Source organism: Oenanthe melanoleuca, chromosome 14 (genome assembly GCF_029582105.1).
Source record: "Oenanthe melanoleuca isolate GR-GAL-2019-014 chromosome 14, OMel1.0, whole genome shotgun sequence".
In the NCBI taxonomy this organism is placed as follows: domain Eukaryota; kingdom Metazoa; phylum Chordata; class Aves; order Passeriformes; family Muscicapidae; genus Oenanthe; species Oenanthe melanoleuca.
The window spans coordinates 12,618,581-12,632,813 of NC_079348.1; the positions used below are offsets into that span (position 1 = coordinate 12,618,581).

Sequence of the window (14,233 nt, forward strand, 5' to 3'; positions counted from 1 at the left end):
GCCTGTGGTGTGCCACATTGCTATTTTCCCCATAGCAGCATGCAAGAAGCAAACTAAGATGTCATATACATAATACAGAGATAAAAAATGACCCTATTTCCATGTCCATGTGATAAATGGAATGAAAGTTCAGTGAACACATATTTGCACATTAATTGAACTGCATGATTCTGTCCTGTTCAATCAAGTCACTACTCTGTGTACCACAGGAATTTTTTCCCCAAGAACCATTAAACCAACTTTATTGCTTAAACACATACACATTTTCACCTATTTATCTCCCTGCCTTGCCAAGATAGAAGAAAAAAGTTACCTCTGCATATTCACATGATTGAAAACACATACACAGGAATTTATATAATACTGCATCACATCACTGAAATGGCAATCTGAACTAAGTGCTGCTGCTCACTGTAATAATCAGAGAACAAAGGTATTTGATCAACTTTCGTAACCTATAAATATTTAGGAGACATTTGGGCTTTGAGAATATTAAGTTTTCCCTCAGAAATCAAGTTTCCTTTGGCTAATTTAATCATCAAGATCAATATTGCCCATCTAGAGCAGTGACAGTGTGATGCTCTTGAAATCCTCAAGTGAGGACTGAGGAAAGTGTGATTAACACAGCACCTTTAAAACCTTCATCCAGATTCTCCTAGAGGCAGTGAAAACTTACAGCATTCAGCAAGAGGATGTGGAAGGAAAGCAAGAAACAGAATCAATAAACAAAGTGCACTTCCAAGTCAATACCAAGCCTTAAGTGAGACAAGCTGATATTCACTTCTGTCCCCAGCACATTCCTGGTGCACTTTACTGAAATTATGGAGACGTGTGCACATAAAATAAATGTGTGTGTTTATCTGCATACACATACAGAAATGTGTGCAGGGTGGTTCATAGCTGTCATTATTAAATCTCATTTTCTTCAGAAGCCTCCAGGAATCCTGTCAGATTTGGGCAGGGGGGTTGCTGGTGGTGATGCAATCTTTAGATCCTTGGGGGGAAATTCCAGGTTCAGGCTCAGTGGTGGAATCCAAGCAGCCACATCAGGGCTGGGGAGCTGTGGGTACAACATTTTCCCTCCAGGAGCAGCTCAGCCAGCCTTGGGTCCCACCCTGTCCTGGGCAGCCTTGGGGTGAGGCAAGGATGAGAGAGACGCCTATGGAAACTCCACAAAGCACACCTCAAAAAAAATATAGTGGCCAATGAAAACCAAACAAACAATCCTCCACAAAAAAACAAAACAAACAAGAAAAATATTTTCAAATCAAACCAAACAAACAATTAAAAAACCAAACCAAAACAGAACCAAGCAAACAAACCCCCAAAACCCCAAGCCCAGCTAAAAGACTGTTTGCAAAAATAGAGACTTTACTGGGGAAGGTTGTGCAACTCTGAATGAAGCAAACTGAGGTAACTGAATTATTTCATGGACCATTTTCCATATATATATATTAAAGAAGAAATACCCAAGTCTAAAGCCTGTGTCACTTGAACAGAGTAAAGGTAATTTATGTGTCCAAGTCCTTGCCAAACTGGATGACAATTAAAGCCTAACACTTATTTAAAGAAATACAAAATGAAGGCTCAAGTTCCAATCATATATATATATATTATAAATGCTCTATTTAATAATATATAATCAGTAAATTAGACAACTGCTTGTGTCTAAACTGATCTATTGCAGGATTCAATCTATCTGGAGGTTTATGGAAGTTTGTAATTTCCATTCATTATCTTTTGTTGAACTACTTGCTTTCCAGTGGCAGAAGCTTCTGCTTCCATGAGTAAAGTAGTCCCCAAACCATAAATTATATCCTACAGTTTTGACATCATTTATTTTCATACCATTATACATGCCAACCTTTTGACTACTCAAGATCAAAAGAGTTGCTCTCCAGGCTCATATTTCACTGTAGCTCTCATATTTTATGCAGCAAATTAGGTTTTACAGTAGCAGCTACAGCAAGACTGTCTCTCACACTGCACAGTTTAAAATGACTGCACAGGATTTCAGACAGAAGGAGCACAATCCTAGAAATTCATGCTCAAGTTAAAAATGGATGAAAACTTTCAGTGCATTTTGTGTAGTCTTTCCTTAGACATCTCTTTGTTTCTAATGTGGTTCAAGCTCAAAACTGTAATAGGAAGTCAGGATTCTGCCTTTGGTACTAAAAGTTGGAGGGGAATCCATCAAATCCTGATGGAGGCAGGTATTTGATGTGTTCAGAGGGGGCTGCACCCCAGGCACATCCAAGGGTCACCCACCAGGCACACACTGCCATGAATTTCCTCCCTGCCACGTTTGGATTGTCCACATTAACTTGTCAGGATAATTGCTCCAGCTGGGAGCTCCCATCACTGCCAATCAAGGGTTTATTTGGGATCTGAAGACACAGAAGGTGCTCAGCAGGATTTAGATGTGACACTGAGTTACCCAGAGACACCTTTCACTGGGACTTCAGACCCTTACTCAGTTTGCATGATTAAAAAATACTTTTTAGTGGAAATAACTGAAGGCACAACATCAAAATCCCAATTTCTACACAGTTAAAATGGGTCAGTTCTAAAAGCTTGAAAACTAAAAATATTTTTCATTTATAATTCTTGATTTTACCCTTGAAATTATAAATAATCTTAGTTATATTATACAGAATTATGGCATTGTTGCAATTATCTTTTTAACAAAAAAATACTGGCACCTATTTATATACAATATGTGACAGTGAGATTTAGCCAAACCTAGATTTCAACAGACCAAGCAATAATTACTGCAATAATTATTCTCTTGATAAATTCTGAAATCCCACTACAAACTCCAGAGATTTTAAACCACTTAAAATAATCAAAATTATGACTATAAGGAAAGCTTTATGCTATGCTCCTGTATATATGTCATTTTCTGAAATCACAAATATTTTCTTGCTGTAAATACATTAAAGTTAGGAACATTTGAAAAAGCCCTAATGGCAAATTCTTTATTAGTCATCATGATTGATCACTCCATGCCTCATTCCACTTGGAGGGAAGAGGGAATATAGGGCTGGACAGGATTAACAATGCACAGTTTCAACCCAACGCTGTGGCTGATGCAAAGTGTTGATGCATCCGAGCAGGGAGAAGCTGTGATCCACTCACCCATCCTGAAAAACAGCCTGAAAATAGGAATGGAAACGTCTCCTGTCCTGAGCACACACGTCCCCTGCAGTGCTGGCACACGAGGCCCTTGCATGTTGAGAATAAAGTAGGGCAGGGAGTGGAGGGAGGCTGAGCGACGTTTTCATCCCCGTGGGGTTTTCATACAGCACCTGCAATTTACCCTGACAGCATCCAACCAAGCATTCATCTTTCCCCAGATAAAGTTCCCACTGATATCATAGTTTTCCCATAGAAATCAATCAGGCAGCCAACAGGATTTAAAAATTCCTCATGAGCTAGCAGAAAGAATTATAAGTCTAGCAGGAACAGAGCGTGCTGCAAACCATCAAACCAGCCACAGTAGAACAATACTGGTAAAGGCAAATTTCCTGAGCGAGCTCTGCTGTCTGTTTACACACACACACCTCTCTGTCTCCTTTCCCAAAAGGAGTGAGTTCACCTTGGCATCAGGAGCAGGCAGCAGAGCAGTGTGGTCCTGCTGGCAGTGAGACCCAGCTCTGCTGCTGCCTCACCACAAGATTCCTTCATTTCTCTCTGTGTTGTGCATCACCTCCAGAGTGTGTCAGACACTGGGCAGAGTGTGCAGCACAGCCTGACGGGCTGGGATTGCACCTGGGCCCCCAGGAGCAGTGCAAGGCAAGCAGACAGTGAGATCAGCCAGCACAACCCCCACACCACCCTCCATGGTGGCTCTCTCACCCCATCTGCCACGGACACCTTGCAGGTGTGTCACTCAGAGCTCATGCAAACACATTTCCTGCTATTCATGCACATTTTACAAATAAAAAAAACCAGCAAAATTGCCTGTCCTGTCAGAGGATTCTCCTCTCTCCACTCCACCCAGGGATGAAGGGATTCCATGTGCTGGCCTTTTCTGAACAACACCACTCCCCAGGTGTCTTAGATTACAATACAGGATGTGACCAGCAATGTGTATTCTATCAAAATCTGCTGAAACCAGGTGGGGCAGTGACCCTGATCTCCATGGGAGATATCCTCTGCTCATGGGCCATCTTTAAACCAGCTGGGCAATCATCTTTATCTTCCCACAGCCCATCCTCCCTCCAGGAGATATCTCCTGTTCATGGCCACTGAGTCCCAGGGCATGACTGATAAAATTCCATCATCCCACTGGGAGATGCTCCAGCCAGGGGAGCAGCCAAGCCTTTCCTACCCAGATCAAAACTGACATTTGGAACACCAGAGCAGCCTTTGCCACTGGATTCCAGAGGAAAGCCAGACCTTTCCACATCATCCCTGGAGCTCCAGAGGAAACTGCACCTTCTCCAGGAGCACTGCTCCAGCTGAACCACATCTGCCCCTGCAGGAGGATGCAGCCACCATTGAATGGGACTGTGCCAACACCCTGACTGACTGACTGTGTCAGCTTGGATTCTGACTCTGGCAGGGTTTGGGATTGTTCTGTGTAATACTGCATTTCTATTTGAATTTTCCTAGTAAAGAACTGTTATTCCTATTTCCATATTTTTGCCTGAGAGCCCCTTAATTTCAAAAATTATAATAATTTGGAGAGGAGGTTTACATTCTCCATTTCAAGGAAAAGCTCCTGCCTTTCTTAGCAGACACCTGTCCTGCAAACCAAGACCTGACCCATTCCCTCCACGTCAGGGATGTGGGGGCTGAACAGTGACATTTCCTGATAATCAAGGGCCTGGTGGATCATTGTATCAGCCAGTCACACTTTTGCTGCCATTACAGCCATATTCTCCTTACTATTCTGAGTTTTCCTGTAAACTCTGATTTAATAACCTCCTTGGGCTTTGAGCTGATTTTGATTGCATTTTATTGAGACATATTGGCACCCTTTCCTTTATGAGAGTAAAAAATAGGCTGCCTTGACATTCCTCCCATTAAAGCAGGCAGAGAGCTAACACACAGTTATGCTGAACTTGTATTTCAATCAGGCATGACCTCTCACTTCTCACAAGAAGGCCTTGAACTTCACTGTATCATTTATTCAAATATTGCACAGGAAAAGAGGAATCACAACAAGCTTTCTCTGTTCTATTTTGGCAACACCATTCGTTGCAGAAAAAGGAAAAGAAATTATGCTTTGCCTAACATAAAGACCATTTATTCTCACTGCTAATTAGAAAGAAGAACGCTCTGGAAAGTCAAATAGCTTCTGAATGAGACATCTTTTCATGGGGAAAAATGTACATGCAAAAAACAATAAGAGGCCTAGATGCCATGTACCTGTAATAGATAAAATTAACACAATGGGAAAAAGGCATTCCTCAAACTGTTGTTCCAGCAGATTACATGAAAAGTTATTTTATTGTGTGTTATGGGAATTGCTACAGTGTGTAGCTGTATTTGAGACTGATCTCAAGCCCATTTTGTAATGGTATTAACAGAATCTGTTAGGGGTTTGAACAAGAAACCAGGGTAAGCTGTGATAAAAATCTTTGTGTTTGACTACCTATGCATAAGTTATTCTTTTTAACATGCCTCAAACTTGCACATTTACAAGACTATGACCCTAGCAGGCACGGTGTGGGCAGATTTGGCAATTATTTTTGGAAGGCTTTGCTGCCTACAGCTTTGACTCTGTCACTATTTGTTGTCCCTTTGTGTTAAAAGATGGAAGGAAGGTCCTGGGATCACTTGACAGATTCCTCTAGATGTTCTTGTCTCTGTAGTGACATGTGGCAACCAGCATTTAGAAAAAACCCAGCTGGTTTGTATCTTCCTGAAACATTCAAGAGCTGCACAAACATGCTAAGTTTTTATCCAGACTTCATACACAATTTAGTAAGGGAACACAGCAGTGTCACCTAAGAACAGAGGAAAAGGAATAAACAAATTTCAAGACTACTCAGACCAGCAGTTCAAGAGCAGCCAAGTAGAGGCTCTGACAAAAGATTTTAGAAAACAAACGTTCTGCTTTTTGATTCAAAAATTCCACACAAGCACTCCAGCAGCAAGCAGTGGAGGAGCTCTAATGAGACAAGGCCTGACACAGGTAAACCAGGACCAGGGGATTTGGGCTTGGCTCTTTCTCAGAACTGTTCATGAAGTCCCAAAGGCAAGGCAAAATCAAACCAAGTCAGGCTGAACACAGGGCCACTATTCCCAAAACAGGAAATGTCCTGTGTCTTGTCATCCCCACAGTTATGTAGGGCCTCAAAACTCCACCAGAGAGCTGAAAACTCATCAACCAGCTCTGCATGCCTGTTACCCTCTTATTTGCTATTTTATGTGAGTTATTCCACTCAACTCAGACTATTTCCAAACAGCATTAATATTGAATTCATGAAAATATTTAATTACCCTTTACCTTCAATTAGGATTTGCCCTGTATTGGGGAACTTTGGCAACCCTTCTGAGTTCAGGAATGGGAGAAACAGCCCCCAGCCACAGATCTGTGCCTACAAATTCAGCAGGTCCATGGGCTGGGGCACAAAGGTCAGCTGGTGAGCTCTTAAAAACAACCAAATGTCTTAACTCAAGGTTTTCAAATCAATAGAGTACTAACAAACAAAGCAACTCAACTGGCCAATGCAGAAACTTGCAATATTCCTAGATTTTTACACACACAAGAGAAAAAAGTACATGAGAACATGTGACAAATAAATAAGAAAACAGACTGCATAGAAGGCAGCAGAGTCAATAGGAGTACCCACACAGTGACAAATCTCAGCCCCCAAAATCCCATTATGAAACAAGAAACTGAAAATTACTATTAGAGGGCTCTTGATAGAATAGCACTAAACATTTGAATAGTGCAAGAGTGAAAAAGCAGATACAAATCCTGCTCCTGAAACTCCCTAAGACAAGCCAAGTATGCAATTGAATCAGACCAGCAAAATTGAACACTGATATTACAGTCTGAATCTAAATAAAAATGAACTATCTCATTCTTTTGCAGTATGGAAGTGAACTCATGTTCTTTAAAGTAACTAGCACAGTTTATCTATTCTCTTTAATAATGCAATTTAATTTACCAAAGGTTCATATTAAAAATTTATCTGACTCCAGCAGTTAGAGTCACCTACACATTTTGTCACAGTTAAACATTAGCTTTGGAGCACATCACAAGTTCCCTGCTGTGAGCCTGAGAAGGGTTCCACAGAGGAACACTCTGAGCTCCAACTGACATTACAAATAAATGACTCAGGAACTGTGCACCAAATTAAAATATCTGCCACTTATTAGGAGTGCAGTGGGTTGTTCAGCAGTGTCCAGAAGTGGCATTGAGCACCTTTGTGCTCACACAGGATTGCCACTTCTGCTTCAGCAGTCAGTTATTCAAAACACACTCCAATAATCAGGATGTTTTCACCCCTAAGAACACCTTCAGACCATTAAGAAATACTCACACACCAAGAGGAAAGCTGACAAAATAAAAGTGAGCCCAAAAGGATCAAGCTAACCCGCAGCAATATCAGCACTTAATGTGCAACACTGCCAGTGGCACTCCAGAATTCAGTGGGAGCCCAGCCCAGCACAAAATCCAGCTGCTCTTTCATGCCCCAGTCTCTTCAAGCAGCTCATGGCACATGGTACAGCAAGAGTGAGGCAAACCAGATGTGGAGGTGGGCAGAACATGTGCCAGCCCCCCAGAACCACCTTGGAGCAGGTACAGACCTTGGCTGAGGAGCAAAGGAGAAAAATGCACAGGGCAGGGTCAGCTTGCACCTTCTGGGGTGGGAAATAAACCACACACCACACAAGGCTCTGAACTGTGTGCTTTTGATGCCATGGAAACCTTCACAAAGACCTGCACGATGGCAAACCTTCCTAGAAGGGCTTTATGGGCTTAAATAATAGTTCTGCCGTGACCAGATTTCCAAAGATTGGCTCATTAAGCACAAATGCCATCCCAGAGTAACTTCAACTTTCACCCCAAAATTGTAAGCAAGCTGGCCCCTCTGTCAGAAGCACAGACAGCTATTTAACATTCCAACAGTATAAGGCAGAATTTCCTACCTCAGCTTTGCTGGCATCCAGCGTTGTCAAAACCTGAAAATTACAGGAGAAATGCATTAGTATTGATCCAACAAAACAGGAGGGGGATTAATTGGCTTTTGAGGTAACTGACATCAATTGGTTGTTATGGCTTGAGGGAACAGGACTGAAGAGAACTGTCTTTCACACTGAGAATATTCACCTCTCGTGCACGTCAGAAGGGGATAAAACAGGCATATATTAAAACAGTAAAATTCAGGAATATTGGGTAAAAATCCAGGAAATACAGTAAAAGAAAGCTGAGAAAATATGTTTCTATTTTTACTAATTTTGAATTTGTTGGTGATGAGCAATGCAACTACAAGCTTTCCAACCCAGACACAATTCCCAGGACACACTCTGAAACAGGTTCAGTTCCACACGGTGGAAGCACCACAGTCTGAAGAACACACTCCATGTGGAGTGTGACAAAGTTGTGCCAGATCCTTCTCACTGGGGACAGTCTGCTGGGCACAGGTGTCCAGGGTTTGGCCACCTGGGAGCCCCAGTGCTGACCTGCAGCCACCAAAGCTGCCCTGAAGCAAACATCAGCCAGTTCTCTGCCACCCAAGGGTTGCACTGAGCTCAGTTAAGGTCAGTGTCTAACACCAGGGAGATACAAAGTCAACTGCTATGAAAAACTGCACAAAATCCACTACAGAGAAATTAATCTCTTATATTAAAGCAACTTAAACATTTTAAGACACATATACATTGTTATAGGTCAAGCAACAGACATGAATTAATAAACTTATATTAGACTCTGAAGGCTGTTAAACCATGTTTGTAAGACAAAAATCTTTGTTAGAACTTTATGTCACAACATTGCCACCACTGTACTAGGTTGAAAAGCCCTTAACAGTCTCCTCACAAATTCCAGACTGACACCTAGCTATAATTCTGTCTCCAGGAGAATAGATCTTCCTTTATGTTGGTGTTAATCATCACCTCTAAAGGACATCAGCAGTTCTCCCAAGCCCCAGGAGCAGGAGGAGGAGTGCCCAGCCATGACCTGGCTGGGGGAAGGGGGAGAGCACAGTGCTCACTGAACAGAGCTCAGCCTGAACAGCACAGCCAAGGAGACAATTTGTGTGCAGAGCTGCTCTTCAGTGGGAGACATCTGTGGATCCATCAAAAACTTATTCCAAAGGAATTCAGGGATGGGAATGAGCTCCTGTCACATTAAACACGGTGCCTGCAATCACAAACAGTTATTTAATTTAACCTGATTCAAACCCAGGTTCAGCTCTATTTGAAATGTGTACCTTTATCACTAATGGGATTTTGGAAGCTGTTCAAGAATTTCTCTCACACAAGCAGAACTGAACTTATTTAAATTCTATTTATTTACAAACAGCCTAACACTTTCTTTTGTTGTTGCTGTTGTTATTCCTCTTCATCAATATTTTTTAGTGTTAGCAGTTACTTTTCCTTTCCAAAATGAACCACATAAAAAGCCATTCCATCCATTCCCTGCTGGCATTCCCTTTGGTCACTGGTAGTGTCCCCTCCCAAAAAGGTCTTTCTATTATAGACTCATAGAGTTACACTCTATTAATTCATCAATTAATTACACACATTAATTTAATTACAACTTTCTTGGAGGCAACTAAAAGCACATATTGTAGAGGATATACCAAAAACCTGTCTTAAAAGACTGGAATTTGGAGTGGAGCTTCCTGAAGCTGCCATAAATCCTGCTCTAAACCCTCTGCCAAAGGTGCCTACCTTCTCCCTCTATCAGTTTGCAAACAATGTGAATAGAACTGAACAATGTGACTGCTCCAGCCAGGGCTCACTAATGCCTTGCAAGGCAATTGCTCTTCTCTTTTAATAATTCACCTTTCATGTCCAAAGACTGTATTTCTCTTTTACATTTTTGTACCTTCCTGGTGCTTCACAGTCACCCAGTGCTCAGCTGGACCACTGGACATATTATATCCCTATCTTTCTTCTCCAAGTTATTGTCTGATAAATCCCTGCTCAGCAGTTGAATTCCAGTTAGTTCCTAGAAGCATGACCTTTTCCTTGGTATTGCTAACATTAATTCACTTTTATTTTGGTCTGCAAGCCCATCCATCTCTTCCTGGATATCACACCCAGCTCCGTGTTAGCAATTCCTCCCAGCTTTACATTTTTATCAAATTCCATTAGCACATTCTTAGGCCAAGCATACCAATGAAAAATTATCAAAGGAAATGACAAATAACAGAGTTCCACTGCTGAGAGGAGCTCTGTGTTGGGCAGTGCAGCTGACCCTGGTGCAGCAGGTCAGGCTGCCAGGCTGTCACACCAGAGTTTTCCTGCTGGAATGCTGCAGCAGCCTGAGCCACACAGCTGGGAGAACATCTGCACCCAGCCTGGGCACAGGGGCATGGACACACCCTGACAAAGATGGAGTGCTTCTACTTATAAAAATGCCATTCCTCAAGCTAATGTTTAGTTAATAAACAGTAAAATACATTAATTTAATATTACGGGTCAAATAACACTCATAAAATTAATGGGCTGCCTGTTGTTAGTCTGTGGAGACCTGACAATTATCTAAGTTTTACAGTGGTTTTTATTTTAGTTTCTGTCTTAGTGCAGTGAATTATCATTCTATTTGTCTGACTGATTCCTCCTCCCCCTCACTCCTGCCCCCCGTTCCTGAAACTTGTAATTTCTAGCCCAGCAGCTGCATCTCCTGTCAGGTTTGAGGAGCAGAGAATGAAGACGTGGGAGCAGCGTGATGGCCATGGCAGAGAATTGCAGTTCCAGCCATCCTTTGCTGTTGAGGCAGTGTCTGTGTGCCACAGGGTGATCACTCAATTAAATCCTCTGAGAAGGCACTGCCGGCTCTCAAGCTCCTCGAGCAGAGCTGGGATCTGCAGCCAAGCCACCAAGCAAGGCGTGCCCCCCTCGGCAGGCAGTCCTGGCTGGGAGTCCCGGGGATGTGCTGTGCTGATTGTGCTGGGGGTGCACAGGGGGGAGTGGGCAGAGAGGAGCACTGGCTGCAGGTGTGCCATCCTTAGCTCATCTCATTTCCCTTTGCAATAACCACTGTGCCACATCCCGAGGTGTCTCCTCAGCCCTGAGATCACTCTGGAGGACATGCAGGTGCTCTGGAACCAGCTCTTTCCATGCCCATCAATGAGAGACTGCAGCAGCTGTTCTTAGAGGTTTTCATGGCTGTTTATTGTTCCTTATCTCAGGAATGCTTTGTCCATGAACAGCGCTCTGCTCGCCAGACGTCCAGGGCAGAATCTGCCTGGCAGAGGCAGGACTGATCTTTTATACTCTAAATTACCTACTAGGTATTTACAATTCTTTTCCAATACAATACAACTTTGGTAAACTGTCCAGCTCTGCCCCCATCCAATCTAGGAGTGCCAGCGTGTCACCCAGCATGGATGACACGGAGAAGAAGGAGGAAGAGGAATCCACACCCCCAATTCTCCATCTTGGCCACGTGTCCCTTATCACAAACATTCTAGAAATCTGCTAATTCTACATTCTAACAGCCTAATTTACACTCTATTTATTTTTGCAGCTTGCATTTCTTCTCTCAATGTTGGCAAATTGTTCCAAGGAGCTCAATCCAGCCCCTGAGACACCTGGGTCTCATTAGAGGGTCTTTGGGGACCCCGCCAGGGGGGTCTTAAACCTCCCAGGGAAGCCAGAGGAACACTCTGGGCTCCCACACACTGCTCTGCCCCACCATTTCTGTGAGGGTGAGGTTAGGAACCTCCAGAGCTCTGGGCACCAGCTTTGTCAGGCTATCTTAAATGAGCAAGCAGCTAATAGCTGCTGAAAGTGTTATTTATTACAAAGCACATCAGTCTCAAAAGGCAAGCAGAAAAGCAATGGCAAAAAGCAAATGGCAAGAAGCACCAACTCTCCCCAATACAAACTCTTATATAGAATCTTCCCAACAAGCTCAGACACAAACTCAGAGCACCACTCCTTCACCTGTCAGAATTCCAGTTTCTGAGCACTCCAGGTTAAGTACAGACTATGCATACAACCTATCTTGTTCTATCTGAAAAATGTAAGCAATATTCTTACTAGAGCTCTGTTATATCTAAACACTGTCTGCAACCTTCCATGGTCCTGGAGCCTCCACTGAAAACATCAGCATGTTTTTCAACCTTCACTAGAACTCACACTGCTACTCTGGCATCTAAACCTTTCACTTTCTAAAAGCATCAGAGCTCACACTAAAACTGACTGACTCACTTATCCTAAAACTTAAACTTACACTTAAACCTCTGCTTTATGTGTGAGTGGCTTAACACACTTCAGTCCATCCAAAGGCTTTAGTTCAATCCCTGCACTCTGATTTCTCTCTGGAGAATTCAGAGACCCCCAGCTCACTGACTCAACATGTGAGGGGTGATCATTCTCCCTCTCCTGCTGCTCCCCCATGACATTTTATGCCCCAGTTAAAACCACAGCAATTTCACCAGGAGGAATTATGGCTCAGGTGAGGGATCCTTGTCTCTCTCACCATAATCCCTCTGTGACATAACAAAACCTGGGTTTATGTCACTTTCCCAAGCAAGATGCAATTTATCCTTCCTGTGCTACAAGCTAGACTGACAGAAAACATCTTTAAAAATGGCTTTTTTTTGCTATTCCTGGAAGTTGTACTCAATGCAGAACTTCCCATTCTATGTGAGGAATCCTGCAAATACTGACAAAAACATAGACATGCTGATAACACTGCAAAAAAAGGAGAGTCTTTTAAACTATATTTACTGCTTTTAGCATTTAGAAAGGTTTATCTCAAGGTGCATGCATCCATAATTCCTCTCTCCAGAATGAACAGAGGAAAATATTTGCCATTCTAAACCAGGAAACAAAGAGCTGCTATTTGTTACAGATCTCAAGACATCACCTTACCAGCAAGAAATAAAGGAAACTTTCTTGAACGAATAAAGCTCCTCAAACATGAGACTGGACAGCTCATTTAATATCAGTTTTGTATTAAAAGTACAGGAAATTCTCTGTGTCAAAGTTCAAAGGCAAAAGCAAACACAGGAAGAATTGAAAGGTGTGTGTTTGGAGCCAGGATTCTCATCTATCCTGTGCCTGAAGGGGAGTGATCATTTCACTGAACTCTCCCATTTCACCCACGTGTGAAGCCCTTTTTCTGTCACTGATTTTTCTAGAAAAGGCATTTTCTTAATTATTTTCACCTTTTCACATCAATCTAAAAACTATATATTAAAAAAAAACAAATCAACAAACCCAAAAAAACCAAAAAAATAGTTTTAACATTTAATATCTTTTCCCCTTCCCAGGTTCCTATGGAACAAGAGAAATGATTGAAAAAAAATGAGACCAGGACTATAGTGCAAATAAACACTCAAAATAAGCTAAAGAAAACAATCTTTGGCAGTTTGGACTTCAGAAACCTGTTTGGAATATCAGGCATAGAGGATTTTAAGCACGAAGAAAAGATATAAACCTAGAAATAGTATTAATGGTATTTAAATTGTTAATGCCAGGACAGAATTTTTTTTTTTTTTTTCTTTTAGACTCAAAATATCTGACAGACAGACAATTCTGGAGACCAACACCTGCACTGCTTCCCCACTGCTGACTGTGCTGCAGAAACACCCTGCAAGGGAGCTGAGCAGGATTTGCATGGATGAGACCAAGGGCAGGGACTTGACAAGGTCCCCTGGCTGTTCTGGCATTTATCTGAGCAAATGTGAAATTCTGTGTTTAAACTTTGTCTCCCTGAGCCCAGGCAGCATTAAAAACCACAATTTGACAATCACTGTGCTGCAACCTTTTATGAAATTGGGGATGTGGGTTGGGAGGGATGGGAGGTTGATTGCCCACTGGCTTTTCCCAGTTTTTGTCAGCCTGGAGCAGCCTGGCTCCTCATGTTCAGGACAGATTTCTGATTTCTCCCAGTGCAGGCACTGAGCTCTTGGAGCTGTTTCATGGCAGGGTGCAAAGAAACCAGCCCTGTGCTGTGCTCTTCACTGCTCTGACCCCATGATGTGAACAATTACCTGTAATCTCACTGCTCCACTGTGATAAACAACAGCAGGAGAGCAGGAGAAAGCAAAAAGATAAAACCAAACCAACCAGCAAGCCTGTAGGAATA

General features: G+C 42.4%; 1 protein-coding gene across 1 annotated transcript in view; it reads right to left on the reverse strand.

The window, feature by feature from the left end:
- RBFOX1 (RNA binding fox-1 homolog 1) overlaps positions 1 to 14,233 on the reverse strand; it is a 1,071,989-nt gene that overhangs the window by 810,613 nt on the left and 247,143 nt on the right. Inside the window, exon 3 of the mRNA XM_056503454.1 lies at positions 8,113 to 8,145. Within this exon, the coding sequence (XP_056359429.1) occupies positions 8,113 to 8,145 (33 nt within the window). The remainder of the gene's footprint in view (positions 1 to 8,112; positions 8,146 to 14,233) is intronic.